The 15,892-nt window shown below is 34.4% G+C and overlaps 7 protein-coding genes across 7 annotated transcripts; 4 read left to right on the top strand and 3 right to left on the bottom strand.

Moving 5' to 3' along the window:
- Window positions 1–521: 521 nt before the first annotated feature.
- On the top strand, window positions 522–1,131 carry NAEGRDRAFT_82268 (uncharacterized protein; the record flags this gene model as incomplete). Its single annotated transcript, XM_002669012.1, has 2 exons — window positions 522–625; window positions 698–1,131. The coding sequence occupies 2 exons, from the start codon at window positions 522–524 to the stop codon at window positions 1,074–1,076; spliced, it is 483 nt and encodes a 160-aa protein (XP_002669058.1). The 3' UTR covers window positions 1,077–1,131.
- A 995-nt stretch (window positions 1,132–2,126) lies between these two features.
- On the top strand, window positions 2,127–3,755 carry NAEGRDRAFT_54477 (uncharacterized protein; the record flags this gene model as incomplete). Its single annotated transcript, XM_002669011.1, has 1 exon — window positions 2,127–3,755. One exon carries the CDS (start codon window positions 2,127–2,129, stop codon window positions 3,753–3,755), a length of 1,629 nt encoding a protein of 542 aa, XP_002669057.1.
- Window positions 3,756–4,064: 309 nt separating this feature from the next.
- NAEGRDRAFT_76046 (uncharacterized protein) lies at window positions 4,065–6,589 on the top strand (the record flags this gene model as incomplete). The annotated part of the gene is made up of 2 exons (XM_002669010.1): window positions 4,065–6,423; window positions 6,465–6,589. 2 exons carry the CDS (start codon window positions 4,065–4,067, stop codon window positions 6,587–6,589), a joined length of 2,484 nt encoding a protein of 827 aa, XP_002669056.1.
- A 264-nt stretch (window positions 6,590–6,853) lies between these two features.
- NAEGRDRAFT_76045 (uncharacterized protein) lies at window positions 6,854–8,401 on the bottom strand (the record flags this gene model as incomplete). The annotated part of the gene is made up of 1 exon (XM_002668984.1): window positions 6,854–8,401. One exon carries the CDS (start codon window positions 8,399–8,401, stop codon window positions 6,854–6,856), a length of 1,548 nt encoding a protein of 515 aa, XP_002669030.1.
- A 98-nt stretch (window positions 8,402–8,499) lies between these two features.
- On the bottom strand, window positions 8,500–10,874 carry NAEGRDRAFT_82266 (uncharacterized protein; the record flags this gene model as incomplete). Its single annotated transcript, XM_002668983.1, has 1 exon — window positions 8,500–10,874. The coding sequence occupies one exon, from the start codon at window positions 10,872–10,874 to the stop codon at window positions 8,541–8,543; it is 2,334 nt and encodes a 777-aa protein (XP_002669029.1). The 3' UTR covers window positions 8,500–8,540.
- Window positions 10,875–11,943: 1,069 nt separating this feature from the next.
- NAEGRDRAFT_76043 (uncharacterized protein) lies at window positions 11,944–13,032 on the top strand (the record flags this gene model as incomplete). Its single annotated transcript, XM_002669009.1, has 2 exons — window positions 11,944–12,439; window positions 12,581–13,032. The coding sequence occupies 2 exons, from the start codon at window positions 11,944–11,946 to the stop codon at window positions 13,030–13,032; spliced, it is 948 nt and encodes a 315-aa protein (XP_002669055.1).
- Window positions 13,033–13,414: 382 nt separating this feature from the next.
- NAEGRDRAFT_82265 (uncharacterized protein) lies at window positions 13,415–15,846 on the bottom strand. Its single transcript, XM_002668982.1, has one exon. It carries the CDS (start codon window positions 15,777–15,779, stop codon window positions 13,599–13,601), a length of 2,181 nt encoding a protein of 726 aa, XP_002669028.1. The 5' UTR covers window positions 15,780–15,846; the 3' UTR covers window positions 13,415–13,598.
- Between the last annotated feature and the right edge of the window lie 46 nt (window positions 15,847–15,892).

Genomic DNA, 15,892 nt, shown 5'->3' with positions numbered 1-15,892 from the left:
TAATAAATTTTCTTTCCAATATAAATTGTCATCATTGAAAAGAAAGGAAATTATTTCGAATACGATATATCAGGGAAAACTTCCTTCTTACTTTCCATCATGTTGTTTTAGAATAGTTTTCCAATCCTAATAAATGTTTGACAAAATAGCGTGAATTAGAATAGGCCAATTTCGTCTATTTTTTTTTGAATGTTATTCTTCGTCATTATTGTTGATTTTCTGTGGAAGTTAACAAGAACAACATAAAAACATGTGCTGATTTGGAAAGTTGCATGTTGCCAATGTGTCATTGTAAAGAGCACTGTAGTCAACTGTGTAATTTAATCATGGTTGTATTAAACATTGTAAAGTTTCCTGTAAATATTGTATTTCACAGAGGCGGTCCATTTATCAGTGATTGTATGATGGCTGCAATCTTGGTTGTTTTGGAAAGACTTGTCCAAAAAGAATCGTGTTAATTCACGACTTTTGACATTTTCACATTGTGTTGACAAATATTTACAAAAAAAACACAAAAAAAAATGGCTTTCATCACTTCAGTTCTCTGCCAGCTTACCTACATTCCATTCGTCTATTGGTTCGTCGAGTTGATCCAAAACAATTTATACCTCCTTGTTACTGGAAGGTTTGTATTACATAATTTACAATAATTGTAAACAATTTAACAACAAATTAACATGAAATTGATCATTAATAGTTACGGATGGATCTACCCAACCTCTCCATACAATTATTTTACATTCGATTCTGTCAAATCATGGGCCATAATGCCAATTTTATTTTTCACCATTTATTACTTTTTCTTAATTCCAAAAAAGATTAACATTTGGTTGGGATTTGTAATTACTGGAACTGCTGGATATGTTACTGAATTCATTGTTGGTTATGTGTCAGCTGTTATCTTCCATGAAACCATGCAAGAATGGCCAAATTCCAAGTTAAAGTTCGTTGGTGGAATTGGAAGTTATATTTTGTGGATTTTGGATGCTGTCATGTATTATTGGCTTGTTTTCAAAATGCCAAAACTCTTGAGTGAAAATTTGAAAGGAAAGGAACCAAAACAACCATCAAAATAAGTTTTGAAAATTAGGAATTTTAAAAAATAAAAAATTAAAAGAATTTAATTGATAAGAATTATAATACCACTACAATGATGATGATCAAATAATTAATTTATTAACTTGTTAAATTGTTTACAATATTGGAACATGGATGTAACTCAATATATTAATTGAATGGATTATTATAATATGTAAAAATAGATAATTATCAAATTGTTTGGAACCAAAACTTGAGCAATATACTTTAATATTGGCCATTCATGATCGTTGTTTGGGATCATTGATATTTGGGAATGTTTCTAGTGATCTATCGGCAAACACTTTAAATTTAAAATTGTTAACAGCTTTCATAGCTGAGTGGAAACCTGGCCAAGATTGCTGTGCTGGAATCATTCCTCCAGGTCGTTCCTTTTATATTTTATCATATGTTGCTTAATGTTTAGAACAGTGAACTGATTTTCGCTTTTCTTCATTTTCTTTCAACAAGTTTATCATTATTCGAAACTGCAAATTCTCCTCAAAATTGACTACCAAGGAATTAAGAAATGTGCAACACATTATCAGCAACATCACCACTGAATTCTGTCAACAGAATCCATTCTTTCATCTTCCAATTCCATTCGAGGAGATTAAAAAAACAATCCGTCCAATGAACCCGCTCAAAATCTCCAACCTCCTTTTGGAATATACCCGCCACAAAACAAGTTCCAAATAACAAAACAAAAAAAACCAAACAATCATCACTGAGGGATTCTTCTTTTCCTTCTTGTCCCAGCTTGTTATTCTAACTATTTTTCAATTCCTTCAGTTAAAATTTATTATAAATTAGATTTAATTAGAGTTGGAAATTTTTATATGGAAAATGGAAGGAAATAAATCATCGTCCTCTTTATCCGATCATGATTCATTGGATAATCCTGCAGCCACTGGAGAGGTTACATTGAATGAAGCCAAGTTTCATCCAATCAGTTGTAGGCACTGTAAAAAGTTGCATAAAGTTTGTAGTAAGGAATTACCAGCATGCAGGTTTGTAAAATTGTTGGAATTTGATTTTTCATTACAACGATGAAAATTATATTGAATTTTTCAAGTGGGTGCCAATGGAGAGGTGTAGAATGTGTTTATGATGCTCCACAGAAGAAAGGAAGAGTATCTAAGAGAAAGGAATTTGAAATGAAAAAGAGTCAATCGAGTGGAAAGATTGTTTCATCTCCTCCATCGAGTGGATCTTCACATTCTACTCCATCTGGTGCTATTCCTTATGAACCAGTTCAAAGACCTGTATTGGATCAAACTCATTTAAATTGGACAAGATTATTGGATATTTATTATTCGGATTTGTTTGATGATTGTCACACGATTGAGAGAAATGATTTGGAGAGATTTCTCTTTTCCCATGCCGATGAAAATCTGCCCAACAAGAGAGAAATTATTGCCATGTCACTTTGTCTCAAAGCTCAATTAGAACAAAGCTTGTGTTTTGCTGGAGCTGAAGAAACTGCTGTTCAAGCAAGAGAAGAGCTCAGCAAACTCTTTGATGAATCTAATTTTTATGTGGCGTGTGCGTATGCACATCTGGCAAGTTATGAAATTGGATGTGGACGTTTTAGAAATGCTCGATTCTATGTGAGATGTTTGGATTTTTATTTCGATGAATTGCAGGAAGACGAAAAGTCAATGACTAAATATCAAAAGAATTTGAGGAAATGCAAGCAATTTTTAACAACTGAATCGAGGAGTGAAACTTCTCTAAAAACAATCCTTCACGATTGGTATGATATTTATGAAAAGTATTTGGGAATTACTCTTCCATTAGCTTGGAAAGATTTAATCAATCAAGACCTTACCTATGATAATTGCCTCGTTGTAATTAACATGATTGATGCAATGATTTCTGTTGGAAGAATACACTTGAAAGACTCTGGAAATATCAAGAGATTGAGATTATATGATGAGCTGGCTGAATATATTTATCATGGAATTCGTATTAGGGTTCTCAGCGAACTCAATCGTGGAAAGGATATGATTGAGGATTCAGCAATGAAAATTACAATGAAATCCGAGTCAGATCACTTTATCTTTTGTCCCTCATTTATTGTAACTCCAATTGCAGTAGCATGTAAGGTTCATCTCCACATTGCTAAATCAATTGAACTTGGTGAGAGGAAGAATTGTGATGCTGCTTCTCCTCTTGGACCAATTGATTACTTTCAAGTATTGGCAAAGGATTTGAGAGCCATCAAAACAATGGCCAAACGTTTCAAAAAGGTCAATCTAGTGCATGCATCAATGATGAAAGAAATGGAAGCCATCATTGAGAGAAAACAATTTTATAATGCCCTATCTGAGCTAATCTCCAAAACCAACACTAACACTGAGACCAGTAGCAATAATCACGATTTCACCGAGTTTGAAAACATGACCACAACAAAGGACTTTTTCCAATTCATAACCAATGGCAACAATCAAAATGGAGCCTCTGAAACCAACATTAATACAGAAGAGAGGAAGAAGGAAAGATTGGAATACGAACATAATGTGAATAGCTTTTTGACAAACTTTAATAATGTTGCTCATCCAATAATGGAAGGAACCAATGCCGATACATTTGAAGGATATATCAATTATGAGGAGATTCATCAATTGTTCAACATTAGATATGATTCACCAATTTCCTTCCTGCCCGACCAGTAATTATTTGCCATCTTGATGATAACAACAAACATCAAAATTGAGAAGGTAAAATTCCAACAAGAGAATCATGTCAAAAGTACATCCCAATCTGCAAACTTCTTCTAGTAAGCTAATACATGTTGACAATCAAGAGACGAAGAAGTGGAAGACAATTGTACTGATATTTTTTTTGAATTTAAAAAAATTTTAATAAAAAAACAAACAAAAATAAGCAACGGCTAGTTCTCCTTGCCGCTCATGTAATTTCCAGGCTTGTTATTGTGTTGTTGTACTGCTACTATTAAACTAAATAGGTTGGAGGATAAAGAGATGCTACCACATTCATCATCACTAAATAATACAAAATCACAAACTCCTATAGCAACAATTGATTTGGAAGATGAAGAAGATGAGTTAGATATTAATTTGGACGATTATGATGTCGATGAGATTTGTTCATCCTCGCAGGGTGTTGAAATTATTGGTGTTATTGATCATCAAAAGGAAAAGAAGAAGAAGGCTTCATCATCAGCCTCTTCTATTCTTCCGTCTACTTCTGCTGTAGTTAATAACACTCCCCCTGTTGTTATTCCTTCTTTTAATAATCATGAGAATACAAGAAAGAGATCCTTGCCTTCATCATCATCCGATAATAATAGTAATAATCATCAAGAACGATTGGAGAGCAGCACACCATCAAAGAAGATGAAGGAAACATCAGCAGCAACAACTACAGTGAGCAGTCCTGTACTGATGAATGGTTCTCCTTCGCTAGGGAGTTCTTCGAGGAGAGGTGTGGAAGCAAATTCGAGTCCAATCTTGTCCAGTTCTTCCCAAATGAAATCAGAAAATTCACAAGGAAGACAGAATGTTGTTATTCCGTCCTTCTCTACAGCTGATGATTCGGATCCGAATGGTGTAAATACAAATAGTAATCAATTGGTAGTTGATGATTTGGAACGTCCTTTCACAATCATGTGTTGTTCCAAACAAACACTGAAAGGGCTAAGTAGACCAACCATTAATAGAAGTGTCAACCTGAAACAAATCTTAAAAGGAGAGGAAATTAAGGAAATTTACAGTTCTTCCTATATATTTCTTCAAACAATTAAGAATGAGCTCTTTGAGTGCACTCCAATTTCATCGGAAGAATTGAACAATGATTTGAAAAACTTGAAAAAGATTACTCTTCCATTTACTCCGAAAATTATTGCAGAGGGAAGAGGTGTTACTAGGTACTACCTGTCGACAGAGGATGAAATTTGGGCTTCTTTCAGTGTTGGAAAATTTACCAAAGTGCCCAAGAAAGACCTACCAACTCCAAACATTATTCCAAAGAGAATATTTGTTGGATACGGCCATGTTGCCTTTCTAACTGAAAATAATCATATTTATTTGAAAACTAGTGTAACTAATGAATTTATGGTCTTGGAAAATATAGCCAAGAATGATCGAGTGGAAAACTTTCATCTAGGATTGGAACATTATGTAGTTCATATTACAACAGCAGAAGGAGCTACAAAATTGGTCTTGGGAGGTAATAACAATTTGGGACAGCTTGCATGTAAACAAACAATGACAACAGGGGCCAATGTTATTAACTGGACGTATGGCACGATTCAAAAAATCGACTGCACGACAAATACATGCATTCTCAATAGTATGGGAGAATTGTGGGTATGTGGCGATAATTCGTGTGGACAGCTAGGTTTGGGAGATTTTAACAATAGAGAAGCTTTTGAAAAGGTTCCTTCGAGAATTCCTTTTATTGATTTTTCGAGTGGTAAAAATTGTACATTTGCTATAACATGTCTTCATGAAGTTGTTTGTTGTGGAGAAAAGAAGAGATCAGTGTTTGAGGTTGTGGACACTAGTGGTAATTTTTATGTTAATCGTGTAGTATGCAAAGATAATAATCCAATGGTATACTACTCTCCTTCTAGTAGATATTCATCGATACCTCTGCACAAATACAGTCAGGACTTTAACGATAGATTGCAGTGTATAGCATTTGGCCCAATTCTTCCCTTTATTGCACCAGATTTTGTATCAATTCTAGAAAAATTAGTCAAAGATGATAAGGAATCCAATTTAAAACATGTGCAGAATTTGATAGATATTCTACTCTATTCCAAACCAATAATGACTCTGGATACTGTGGAGATTGTGGAAATCATCTATGTATTATCCTTTTTCAGAGATACATTTATTCAGCTCAAGAGTTGTCTTGTAAATATTCTAATTGACAAGCTTTCACCACTTAACATTAGTACAACTATAGAATGCCTGTACGAGAAAGTCCAAATAGCTGACGACGCATTGCTTCACTATGCTCTAAAGTATTGTTTTGATATTGTTAGATGCTATGGTGAAAATCATATTTGCTTTGCTGGAAGGCTGAACAAGTTCAAATTCTTCCTCTCTGCCGATCAATTATCAAAATTCAAGCTCAACATTCCAATATTGAATCCTGTGAGTGAGCCAAACGTTCGTATTGCTCTTCAAAAATTGCACTACAATGCTGTAAATACTGACATTAATATATTCTTAACCGAGGAAAAACATATGAGACTACACAAGACAGTTATTTGTTCACGTTGTTCATTACTTTCTGAATTGAAAGCCATGATACACGCTACAAATTTCAATTTGATCCACTGCATACAGCCAGAAATTGCAAAACTTAATGGTATTGATGGGAAAACTATAGATCCAAATACCTTGATGGAGATTTGCACAATTTTACTCAAATTTTGTTATGGGTTGTGGGAAGATCCTCCAGTTCATCTTTTACTTCCCTTGCTGAACTTGTCGCGGATATTTGGATTTCCAGAATTATCAAATCATATTATTAATTCTATTGAGGGTTATATCACAGTGGAGAGCTTTATATTGATGGCAAGCTGTTATTCTAGAGAGGAAAATCAAAATGACGAGTTTGTAACTTTATTTGGAAAACATTTGGTAGAGTTTGCCAGCAAATATGCCACAATCATTTTGCAAACCTACCCAGACGAAGCTTTTGAGCATGTATCACCCAAACTGTTGGTTAAGATTATGAGAAGATTGAATAAAGGAAACCAACAATGATTCGGCACCAATTCTTGAAATATGTACATTTATTGATCAAAAGAAAAGACAACATCGCCCAATTCCCCTCCAATAGCTCTGTTTTTCAAGCACTTGTACATCCAAAGATTAATAGCTTGTTTCTCAGCCAAAATAGTAATATTTGCAGCAGAGTTTGAAAAGAGTATGAAATTACTGGAACGGGTGGTATCGATTAATAACTGTTTCACATCTGGATTCTTTTCCTTTGGTTCTGGAACGGCATCATCGTCATATTCATCCACCACTTCGAGTGGAAGCACCAATTGACCATAAGCATTATAACCACAACCGTAAATAGTTCCCAAATTACTCACAAACAAACTATGACATGATCCAGCGAGAATACTTGTTATAAATTCATTCTTCTCAATAAAGTGAACATCAGAGTAGAATTCAGGATCTTTTGCAACTGCACATTCATAATATTCAATCTTATCTTGTTCTGCAGTGATGCCTTTCTTGATACTTTCTGGGTCAACTTTGTAAAATTTGGTAATTTCTTTTGGTGTATTCAAATCTTGAAAATCACCAGTTCCAAGTTGACCATATCCATTATAGCCAGTTGCATACATTCTTCCAGAATGTGTGAGGAACAGACAATGATAGAGACCAACAGAAAAGCTTTTCAATTCTATTGGATCAAATCCTAACTTGCTTGTCACATTGGTAAATCTCTTATAATTGGAACCTCCTCTGTCAATATAATCCTCTCCCAAGATGAAAACCTTATTTTTTGATGAGACAGCCACTACCTGTCTGCCACCAACTTGAAAATCCACAATTTTTTCATGTTTTGACAGCTTGGCAGAGAAATCATCCATTAAAGTAAATTCTCCAAGTCTACATTCTGTCATGTGCAAAGTTCCACTCAAATAAAGTCTTCCATCCGCATCTAAAATACAAGTAGCATTATTACCAGCTCTAACCATTCTAATTTTTGCTTTAAATTTGATATAATCCAATGATTGAGAACTGTGTGGACCTTCTGCAAGTTGACCATATGCATTCCAACCACATCCCATTAAATTTCCAAGATTAGTCAAAATGACAGTATGATTATTTCCACAACACACATCCACAGCAAACTCATTTGTATATTTGTAAAGTGGTTTTGCTTCTCCAATATCATTCGAATGATTGAGCTCAGTTTTCCATCCAACTTGACCATCCAAATTCTTTCCAAATGATAAAATCCTTCCCAAACTCGTCAATAATACAGTATGATGCCCACCACTTGCAATTTTCACAATATATTCACTTCCCTGCACATATTTTGAAATATTTGCATTGATATTTCCCTGAATTTCAAATTGATGTTCACCAAATGCCTGAAATAATGCTTTACATTGCAACACTTGTGAATGATCCAATAATAATTGATCATGATATGAGAGAACCGATACATAACCACCTTTTGCTTCTATTTTTTGACGACGTTTATGATGATCGGAACTTGATGAATATTCATCATCGTTATCATCATTGTTATCATTACTATCATTATTATTTGTGCCGTTAGAAAAATAGGAGAGTGGTGATGATAGTTTGTTGCCCATTTTTTTTTGATTGGTTAAATAATATTTATACTTTACAATAAAATTGTTGTAAAGTTGGAAATAGAGAAGAAGAATTCTTGGTACTTGAAGGAGGTATTGAGGTATTGAAATATTGTTTAATTACAGAGTTATTGTTGATTCAATTGTTTCGAATTAAATCTTTGAGTTCCGTGTTGTGATAATGCAGGCAATAATCTCGCATTGTTCTCATGATGTGATTTGATTCGGATGGAGTTGGGAATTCATCCTTTTCAGCTGATTGTAATTCTTTTAGAATACGAGAATGGTCTTCAGATATATTCTTTTTAAGGAATGCCTTAGAGGAGGAGAGGAATGAGGATGAAAGTGATCCAATATTCGAAAGCTTGAATTGGAATAGTCTCGTTCTATGATTGTCGATTCTAGTGAAAACTCTGGCACACCAAATGATAATGGATTCCTTCTTATTCGAGGAGGCCTGACACGACTTGTAGACAAAGCATATTTCATTCAATTCGTTTCCTCTACCTGGTGTATTTACAAGGGAGATTTTGGTAGAGAGGATTCCTTCCATTTTCTTCTTCTTACTTGAGGATCCAAGTTCAACAGAGGCATTGAAGGTAAAACTAGGGTATTTGTGTAGTGAGTTTGATTCATTGAGAGGAATGAATTCAGTGAATTCCACTTCTGAAAATTCTTCAGATAGAGCATAATCATGACCAAATGTTTTAGCCACTTGTTCAATCGAATAATCCAAAGTTGTAACCATCTTACTAGACTTGAGATCCTTGCTATCTATTCCAGTATGATATGGTCGCTTGGTATTGTACACTATCATTGAGTATGGGAATAGGTTAATTAATTGTTCATCATTGTTTTGCGATTTCAAATGTTTCTTCTTATATTCGTTGTGGCTTTGGGAGTGAACTACCTTCCAATCGGTGGCATGTCCTCTCGAAAGGTGCTTTACCAAATTCCAATCCTTGTCGATAATGTTCTTTGCTTGAAAATCTTGATCCCTTAAGAGGAGATGGTTCTTTTCAGTTTGGAAAGCTTTCTCTTCCTCTAGTTTCTTCTTATACATTTGAACAATGTGCATTGGAAGTGTATTTTCTTGAATTCCTTTGCCAAGAAATTCTTCTACAGCTTCTTTGAATGGTGCAATAGATTGAAAGATTGAATAAATGTCTTCCATTTCCAAATAAATCATATCAGAAATGTAACGTATTTCTAAAAGAAGTTCTGCAAAAATGGAATCTTGATTTTCTGATTCGTCTGGTGATTTGAAAATTCGGGAAAAAGTATTGTTTAGGAAGTTTTTCAATCTTTCGTTTTGCACACAGTCGAAATTCTTTGCCTCAGACATGTGTCTATAATAGGGCAATGAAGTTTGTTGTTCAACCATATGATTCATCATGTCAATGTCCATTTCTTCGAGAATTACATCCCCACTCGTTCTAACTAAATTGTATGTTAATTGCTCTAGCAATACTACAATATCTGTACAGTTTTGAATTGGCTTCTTGGCATGTACTCTACTGCAACCATAAAACAAGTCGAGAAACATGAGCTTGGTTCTTACAGAGACTTCTGCCAACTGTTTACCACTTATACCTTCTTTCAAGTGTGCATGCATGGTAAATTGTTTTCCTAAATGGTTTGGGTGATTATTTACAATGAAAAGAATGAATTTCTCTCTCAAATTTAGAATATTACTGTTAGATTCACTTGGTGAGTGCTGTTTTTGTTGAGATTCCATATAGAGATGTAAGGAACCTGATGAAGGACTATTTGGTATCGACAATACCAAGTCAGAATTGCAATCACTCAACACATCTTGTGAACTGCCTGGTGAATTCGGCATCAAAATGGCATTGATAGGAGAAGATGTTGCAGGACTTACAGCATCACCAGTTAATGATTTTGATAACTCTCGATCTATTTGGTGATAAACTGTAAATAAACTTTTGTCATTGGTATAAATATTTCCATTTTCGGAATTTGTTCCTAACAGTTGACCAGCATTTTGCATCACCACATTGAAAGCACTTGTATTAATGATTGAAAGCAGCGGTAACATGAAACACAAATCTTTGAAACTATTGGCCCGTTTCCTACCATCCTTCTGTGTCTCCACTTTGTAGCTCCATTCAAAATTATTATTCAAAACAGAATTTGCATAATACAATCCTCCAACTCCAACACTACCCTTCATATTCGGAGATCCAGGAACTACATTACTTGTCGTGGTCGTTGTTATCATTAAATTATTCGAATTATTCGAATCCTGATCGTATTGTCTGTAAAATTCATCACCATAACTCGAAGATCGTTTCGAGGAGGATAATAATCCCAAACCACGTGAAGAATTCATTACAGTTAATTTCGACATGGCAACTACTCCTCCATTATTATTATTACCACCTTGATTATGAAGAGAACCATGAGAAGCCGATTTACTACTCGATTTTCCTTCAGCTGCCGATAGAAACATCCTTCTTCTCTTCTTTTAAAAAGCCTTCTCGATGATAATGATGTTCTTTAACTCAATTAAATTAGAAGAAAGGCTTGAAAAAACTACAATTTGCGAGGGAAAATTTTGGAGGGAAAACAAAGATAGCAAAGTTGATGCTGCAGGTGTTTGTGTGTTTTTTTTGAATATTTTTTACTGTCGAGTTTTTTCAAGTTTTTGAAATTCTGCAGTGAAAGGATTTTTAATTTCTGAGAATGGAAAGGAGACACTTGAAAGGATAGTGCAAGGAGATGTGTGTTTTGGTGAAAATCTTACCATACGTTCAAATGAAGGATGACATAAAGTTGAATGGTGACAGATTCATGCTGTTTCAAATAAGATAGTTAGCCTAAGAATGGAGTGGTTTAGGATGTTCTGTTAAAACGATTTGATGTTGAACGGAATCCATTAAGATGATGATTCTCAAATCAATTCGAATTAGTAGTCCAATAAAATTTATTCGAAACTGAGAAACTGAATGTGGTGCCAAGTTCTAAAGGTAGCATTCGAACGGTCATTATTTTTCTTCAACTGTTTCAAAGATAACAGACTTCATCAATCTTTTCATCTATTTTCATAGTCCGCAGATTAGTTTAGTTGTTTACAGACGAAACTCAAACTGAAGATGATTCACCTTCACTGTTTGATGAGCGTAAGAGGAGAAAGCATCAGAAAGACAGGTTTCCAAAAGTTTAGTTCGCATATATTAAGGGAAAGGAGACGAAACATAGTGTGCTGGTTCAAAATAAGATGATTAGGATTTAGGATGTTGAGATGAAACACAGATGAATTACAGTAAGAAGTGAACACAAAAAAGATGTCATTCAAATTGGCGGGTAAAATTTTGCTGTGGCTGTGAAATGGAGAAAGTATTCCATATTAGAAACTTTGTTATGATATTCAAATACATTTTAATTGATGTAAAACTATTTTCAATAATAGCCAAGGGCACACTCGCTATGGAACAACTTAAAACCAGTCACCCTACCTGCCACTAATCAATGATTATCATCGTAGACATGACAGGTCCAATCAAACAGAAAAAAAAATCATGAAACCAAGATTTCAAAGTCTCACTTTACTAGTGGTCTCTTCACTACTGTTACTTATTTCTCTTCATCATTTCATAACCTGTCAGGTATCAAAAAACTTTGCAGATGTCATTGATGCTGCCACTAGTCAATACGTAGCAACCAAAGAATGGCAAGACGTCCTCGCCAAAAACAACATCTTTGTCAAAATCCCAACCTGCCAAAAACTTGATTTCCCTAAAACTTTTGATTTTAACAGAACTTTTATGAATCTCTGTTATGATTACGAAGCTTTTGAGCCATGGATAACAATCCACAAAGCTTCAGGTGTTTTCCTGTTGGATACCATCAAGAAACAATATAACATTCCAATATTGAATCCTGTTTACAAGACCTTTCCAACAGATAATGGATATTTTGCAACTATGAAGAAGGGAGTGGATAGTGGAGAGTGTGATGTGATTGTGGGAGCAACGAATTGGAATGCAGAAAGATTGGCACAGGCTCATTTTCAATGTAGGTTTCAAAAAGTTTCGGTTTGTTTCTAATATGATATTCATTTCCTTTTTTGGATGAATGTGAAATTCATGTTAATAATTCACTTTCACTACTACTTGATTGACCTAAATTTGTTATATTTTATCATAATTATCACAGGTGCTTATGGAACTAGTTATCAAGGTTGGCTCAGAAGTGAACTCCAAAACGAAACTCTAATTTTCAAAAATATTGAAGATTTGGATAACACTGGAGTTATTATTGTCGTTTCTGCTGATACTTCCTATGAGAATTTCGTGAAAAACACCTTTAAAAAGGCAACTATCAAGGTCATTGGTGGTTACGATGATGCATGGGCCATGGTTTCGAATAGAACTGTCCATGCCTATATTGCTGATGTTTTGGATTTGTTTATTTGGCTTGGAAATAATAGAAATATTTGTCAGGGATGTAGGGTTTCATTCTTTGGAGATTCAACTCAATTTGGAACTTTTATCACTATGAATATTACTGGAACTTCTGGAGGAAATGCTTCGTTTGAGTGGAATGTTCAGTTGACCTTTATTTCTATGATTATATTCATTGTTTCATTTGTATTGAATTTGGGGTAATTTTTACTTAGTTTGTGGAAGAAAATAAAACATTTCATGTTTTGAATAATTTTGATAATAGCTCAATATCAATTGTGGATAATGTATTAAATTTTATTTACAAGTTTGTGGAAGAAATTAAACATTTCATGTTGTGAATGATATCAAATAGTTCAATATCAAATAGACGAAATGGGCAGGAATCACTTTTACCAACCAGCTGGCTTACCACAAGTTGGACATTTCAATCCGACCTTTCCAGATGGAGAACTCTTGCATCCAGGACAAACCTTGTGTGAGCAACCATTCTTGCAGCTAATTGAAGACAATGTTGAAGCATTGAACGAACACCAATCACACTTTGCCATTGTTGATGATTATTTTGTTGGGGAATTAAATTTGTTTTTTTTGTTATGGAATTTAATGATGGTTAGATCATGCTTGGTTTTAAAGATGTGGAGCGACCATTTGTTTTGCAGCCATGAGGGTGTGAATCAGTGAATCGGTGAAATGACCACAACAAAAGAGAGGTTAGTTCATATCCATTTCATCAAATGGTTAAATCATATGGTTTGTGAAATTTGAAATTAAGCAAAGAATATCTTGACAGCAATCACATCTCCCTTCTCTGATTTTTTGAACAATGTTGGATAATAGCCATCTCCATAACCTGATGATGTAATGATACCATAAGGCATTTCCATTTTATCAGGAAATCCTTCTTCCTCCATTTTCTTTGTGAGATATTCTTGGTATGGAGGTTCATAGCATAACTTGAAATTAGCTTCGAGAAGACTTTTTTGTCTAACCTTACTGGCAGGTAAAACATTCTCATCATTAAAATACTTTTGGTCAAATAGACCAACAACTGCACAATCTGAGGAAACACCCAACCTCATTTGGAACCATCCTCCCTCCATCTCATAATTAAGGTATTCATTTCTGTTATACTCACCACCATACTCTTCAGTTCTATCTTTGGGTATTAGCCAAATATTTGATGTATTGAGTAGATGCAAATAATCAGTGTGTACAGCAACAAATTGAGCAGTAACATTAGGGTCGAAATATCCGCCATCACAATAACCCTGTTGCTTGTTTGTGGTATTCCATTGCCACAGACCTTCCCTTACATTTTCAAAATAAACGCCACCATCCGAAAGGAAGGGATCAGTAGCGAGCATTGTATTGGACTCCATTCGAAATTGCGTATTTTTAAACAATTGTTGATATTCAGCTTCTTCTTCTTCTTCAACTGCATTATCCTCCTCAGAACTATCAAATGGCTTACCTTGTACGATTCCAAGGAATGTGAGATTTGAAATGTCTGTTGTACTTCCTCCTAGTCCCCCATTTAAACATTTACCTAGCTCAATAACTGAGCTAGTTCTTTTGTGATATTGCATGTCTCTAATAAAGTATTCATGACTTAAATTATTTCCTCCCCATTTATGGAGGTAGACTAATGGAGCTCCAAGATAATCAGCCAAGTCTGTTGGAGTCAATTCCACATAGTCCTTTGAAATAAATTGTCCAAGTTTCTCCGCAAACTCCTTACAATTAATTCCTGCAACTATTTCAATATGGTCTATATGTTCTAATTTGATTTGATAGGCCTCATTGATTCTCTGGTTTGGTTTAACAAAGGTAACCTTTTCAATGGCTTTACTTTTACAACGTGGTGTGTAAACATTAAATGAGGCATCGTATTCTTTGAATTTTTCAAAATTCTCTTCATCAAAAACTTCTCTAATTCTATTAGAAGGCATTTTCATAATTTCCTCAAACGATAAATATTTGGTATACTCAATGCCCTTCCTATAGACAAGTGATTTTGATTTTGGAGCATACAGATATGAGGAGAGATTTCCATCAACATTTGTGATAAATCTCCAAATACCTTCCTTCTGAGATTGATTGGAGTTGTATAGTTCTGGTTCATAGATATGATATTGAATTTTCTGATTAATATCTTTAGATCTAACTAAAAGACCAATATTGTCCATCCTTGTAATAGAAAACACTGATTGGACAAATTCTAAATGTCTAATCATTTGTAGTGGACTTTTAAATTCCTCTCCAGACCAAACTAATTCAAATAATCTTTCTTTTTGGCAAACAAAAACTCTCATTCTACTCCCCTCCAAGTATGGAACAATGCATGATTCAATAAATGCCTCTTTAAAGTAAAATAAATTGTCTGGATGAATGAATTGAATTGGTGTAGTTGAAAACTTGTCACTCTTCAAATCAAATAAAAAAACATTTGAACTTGCATAAAAGGCAGTCAATGAATAATCTCGTTCCAAAACATTACTGCATGGAATGGTAATAACAGTGCAAAAATCAGTCGTGTTATATGTGACACTTGGCACCTCAGTACATTTCTCCATTGTGAAAATTTTGCTCTTTCCTCTCTCAATAAATGGAACTTCACTTGTGGAAATCATCAATAATTCACCATCACCAACAAATGCAGATCCCTTCTCATTAGCTTTTGGCACTGGAGAAAGTAACATTTCATCAAATGTTTCGACACCATTCCACATGAAATGACAATACTCTCCAGAACAACATCTATTCTTCATGGTTATATACCTAGCAGAAGCTCTGATAGGTCTCTTCGTTCCATCCAACAATTGATTCATCAAATCACTCTCCCAATCCCACACCAAATGTTCAACCGAATATCCAGTCTCCACATTATTGTCAATAATATTAAAGACCAATCGTTTAACAATATTATCGGCATCGGAAAGATCAATCATGAAGAATTTATCATCCTCCCTCCGCAGATCAATGCACTGATTAAAAAATTGATACGTTAAAGGCTCTGATTGCATTTTGGTATTTTTTTTCAGTATTTGGCGGGAATTAATTC

Source organism: Naegleria gruberi, assembly GCF_000004985.1.
Source record: "Naegleria gruberi genomic scaffold NAEGRscaffold_89, whole genome shotgun sequence".
NCBI lineage: Eukaryota > Heterolobosea > Eutetramitea > Acrasida > Naegleriidae > Naegleria > Naegleria gruberi.
This window is presented reverse-complemented; position numbering and strand designations above follow the sequence as displayed.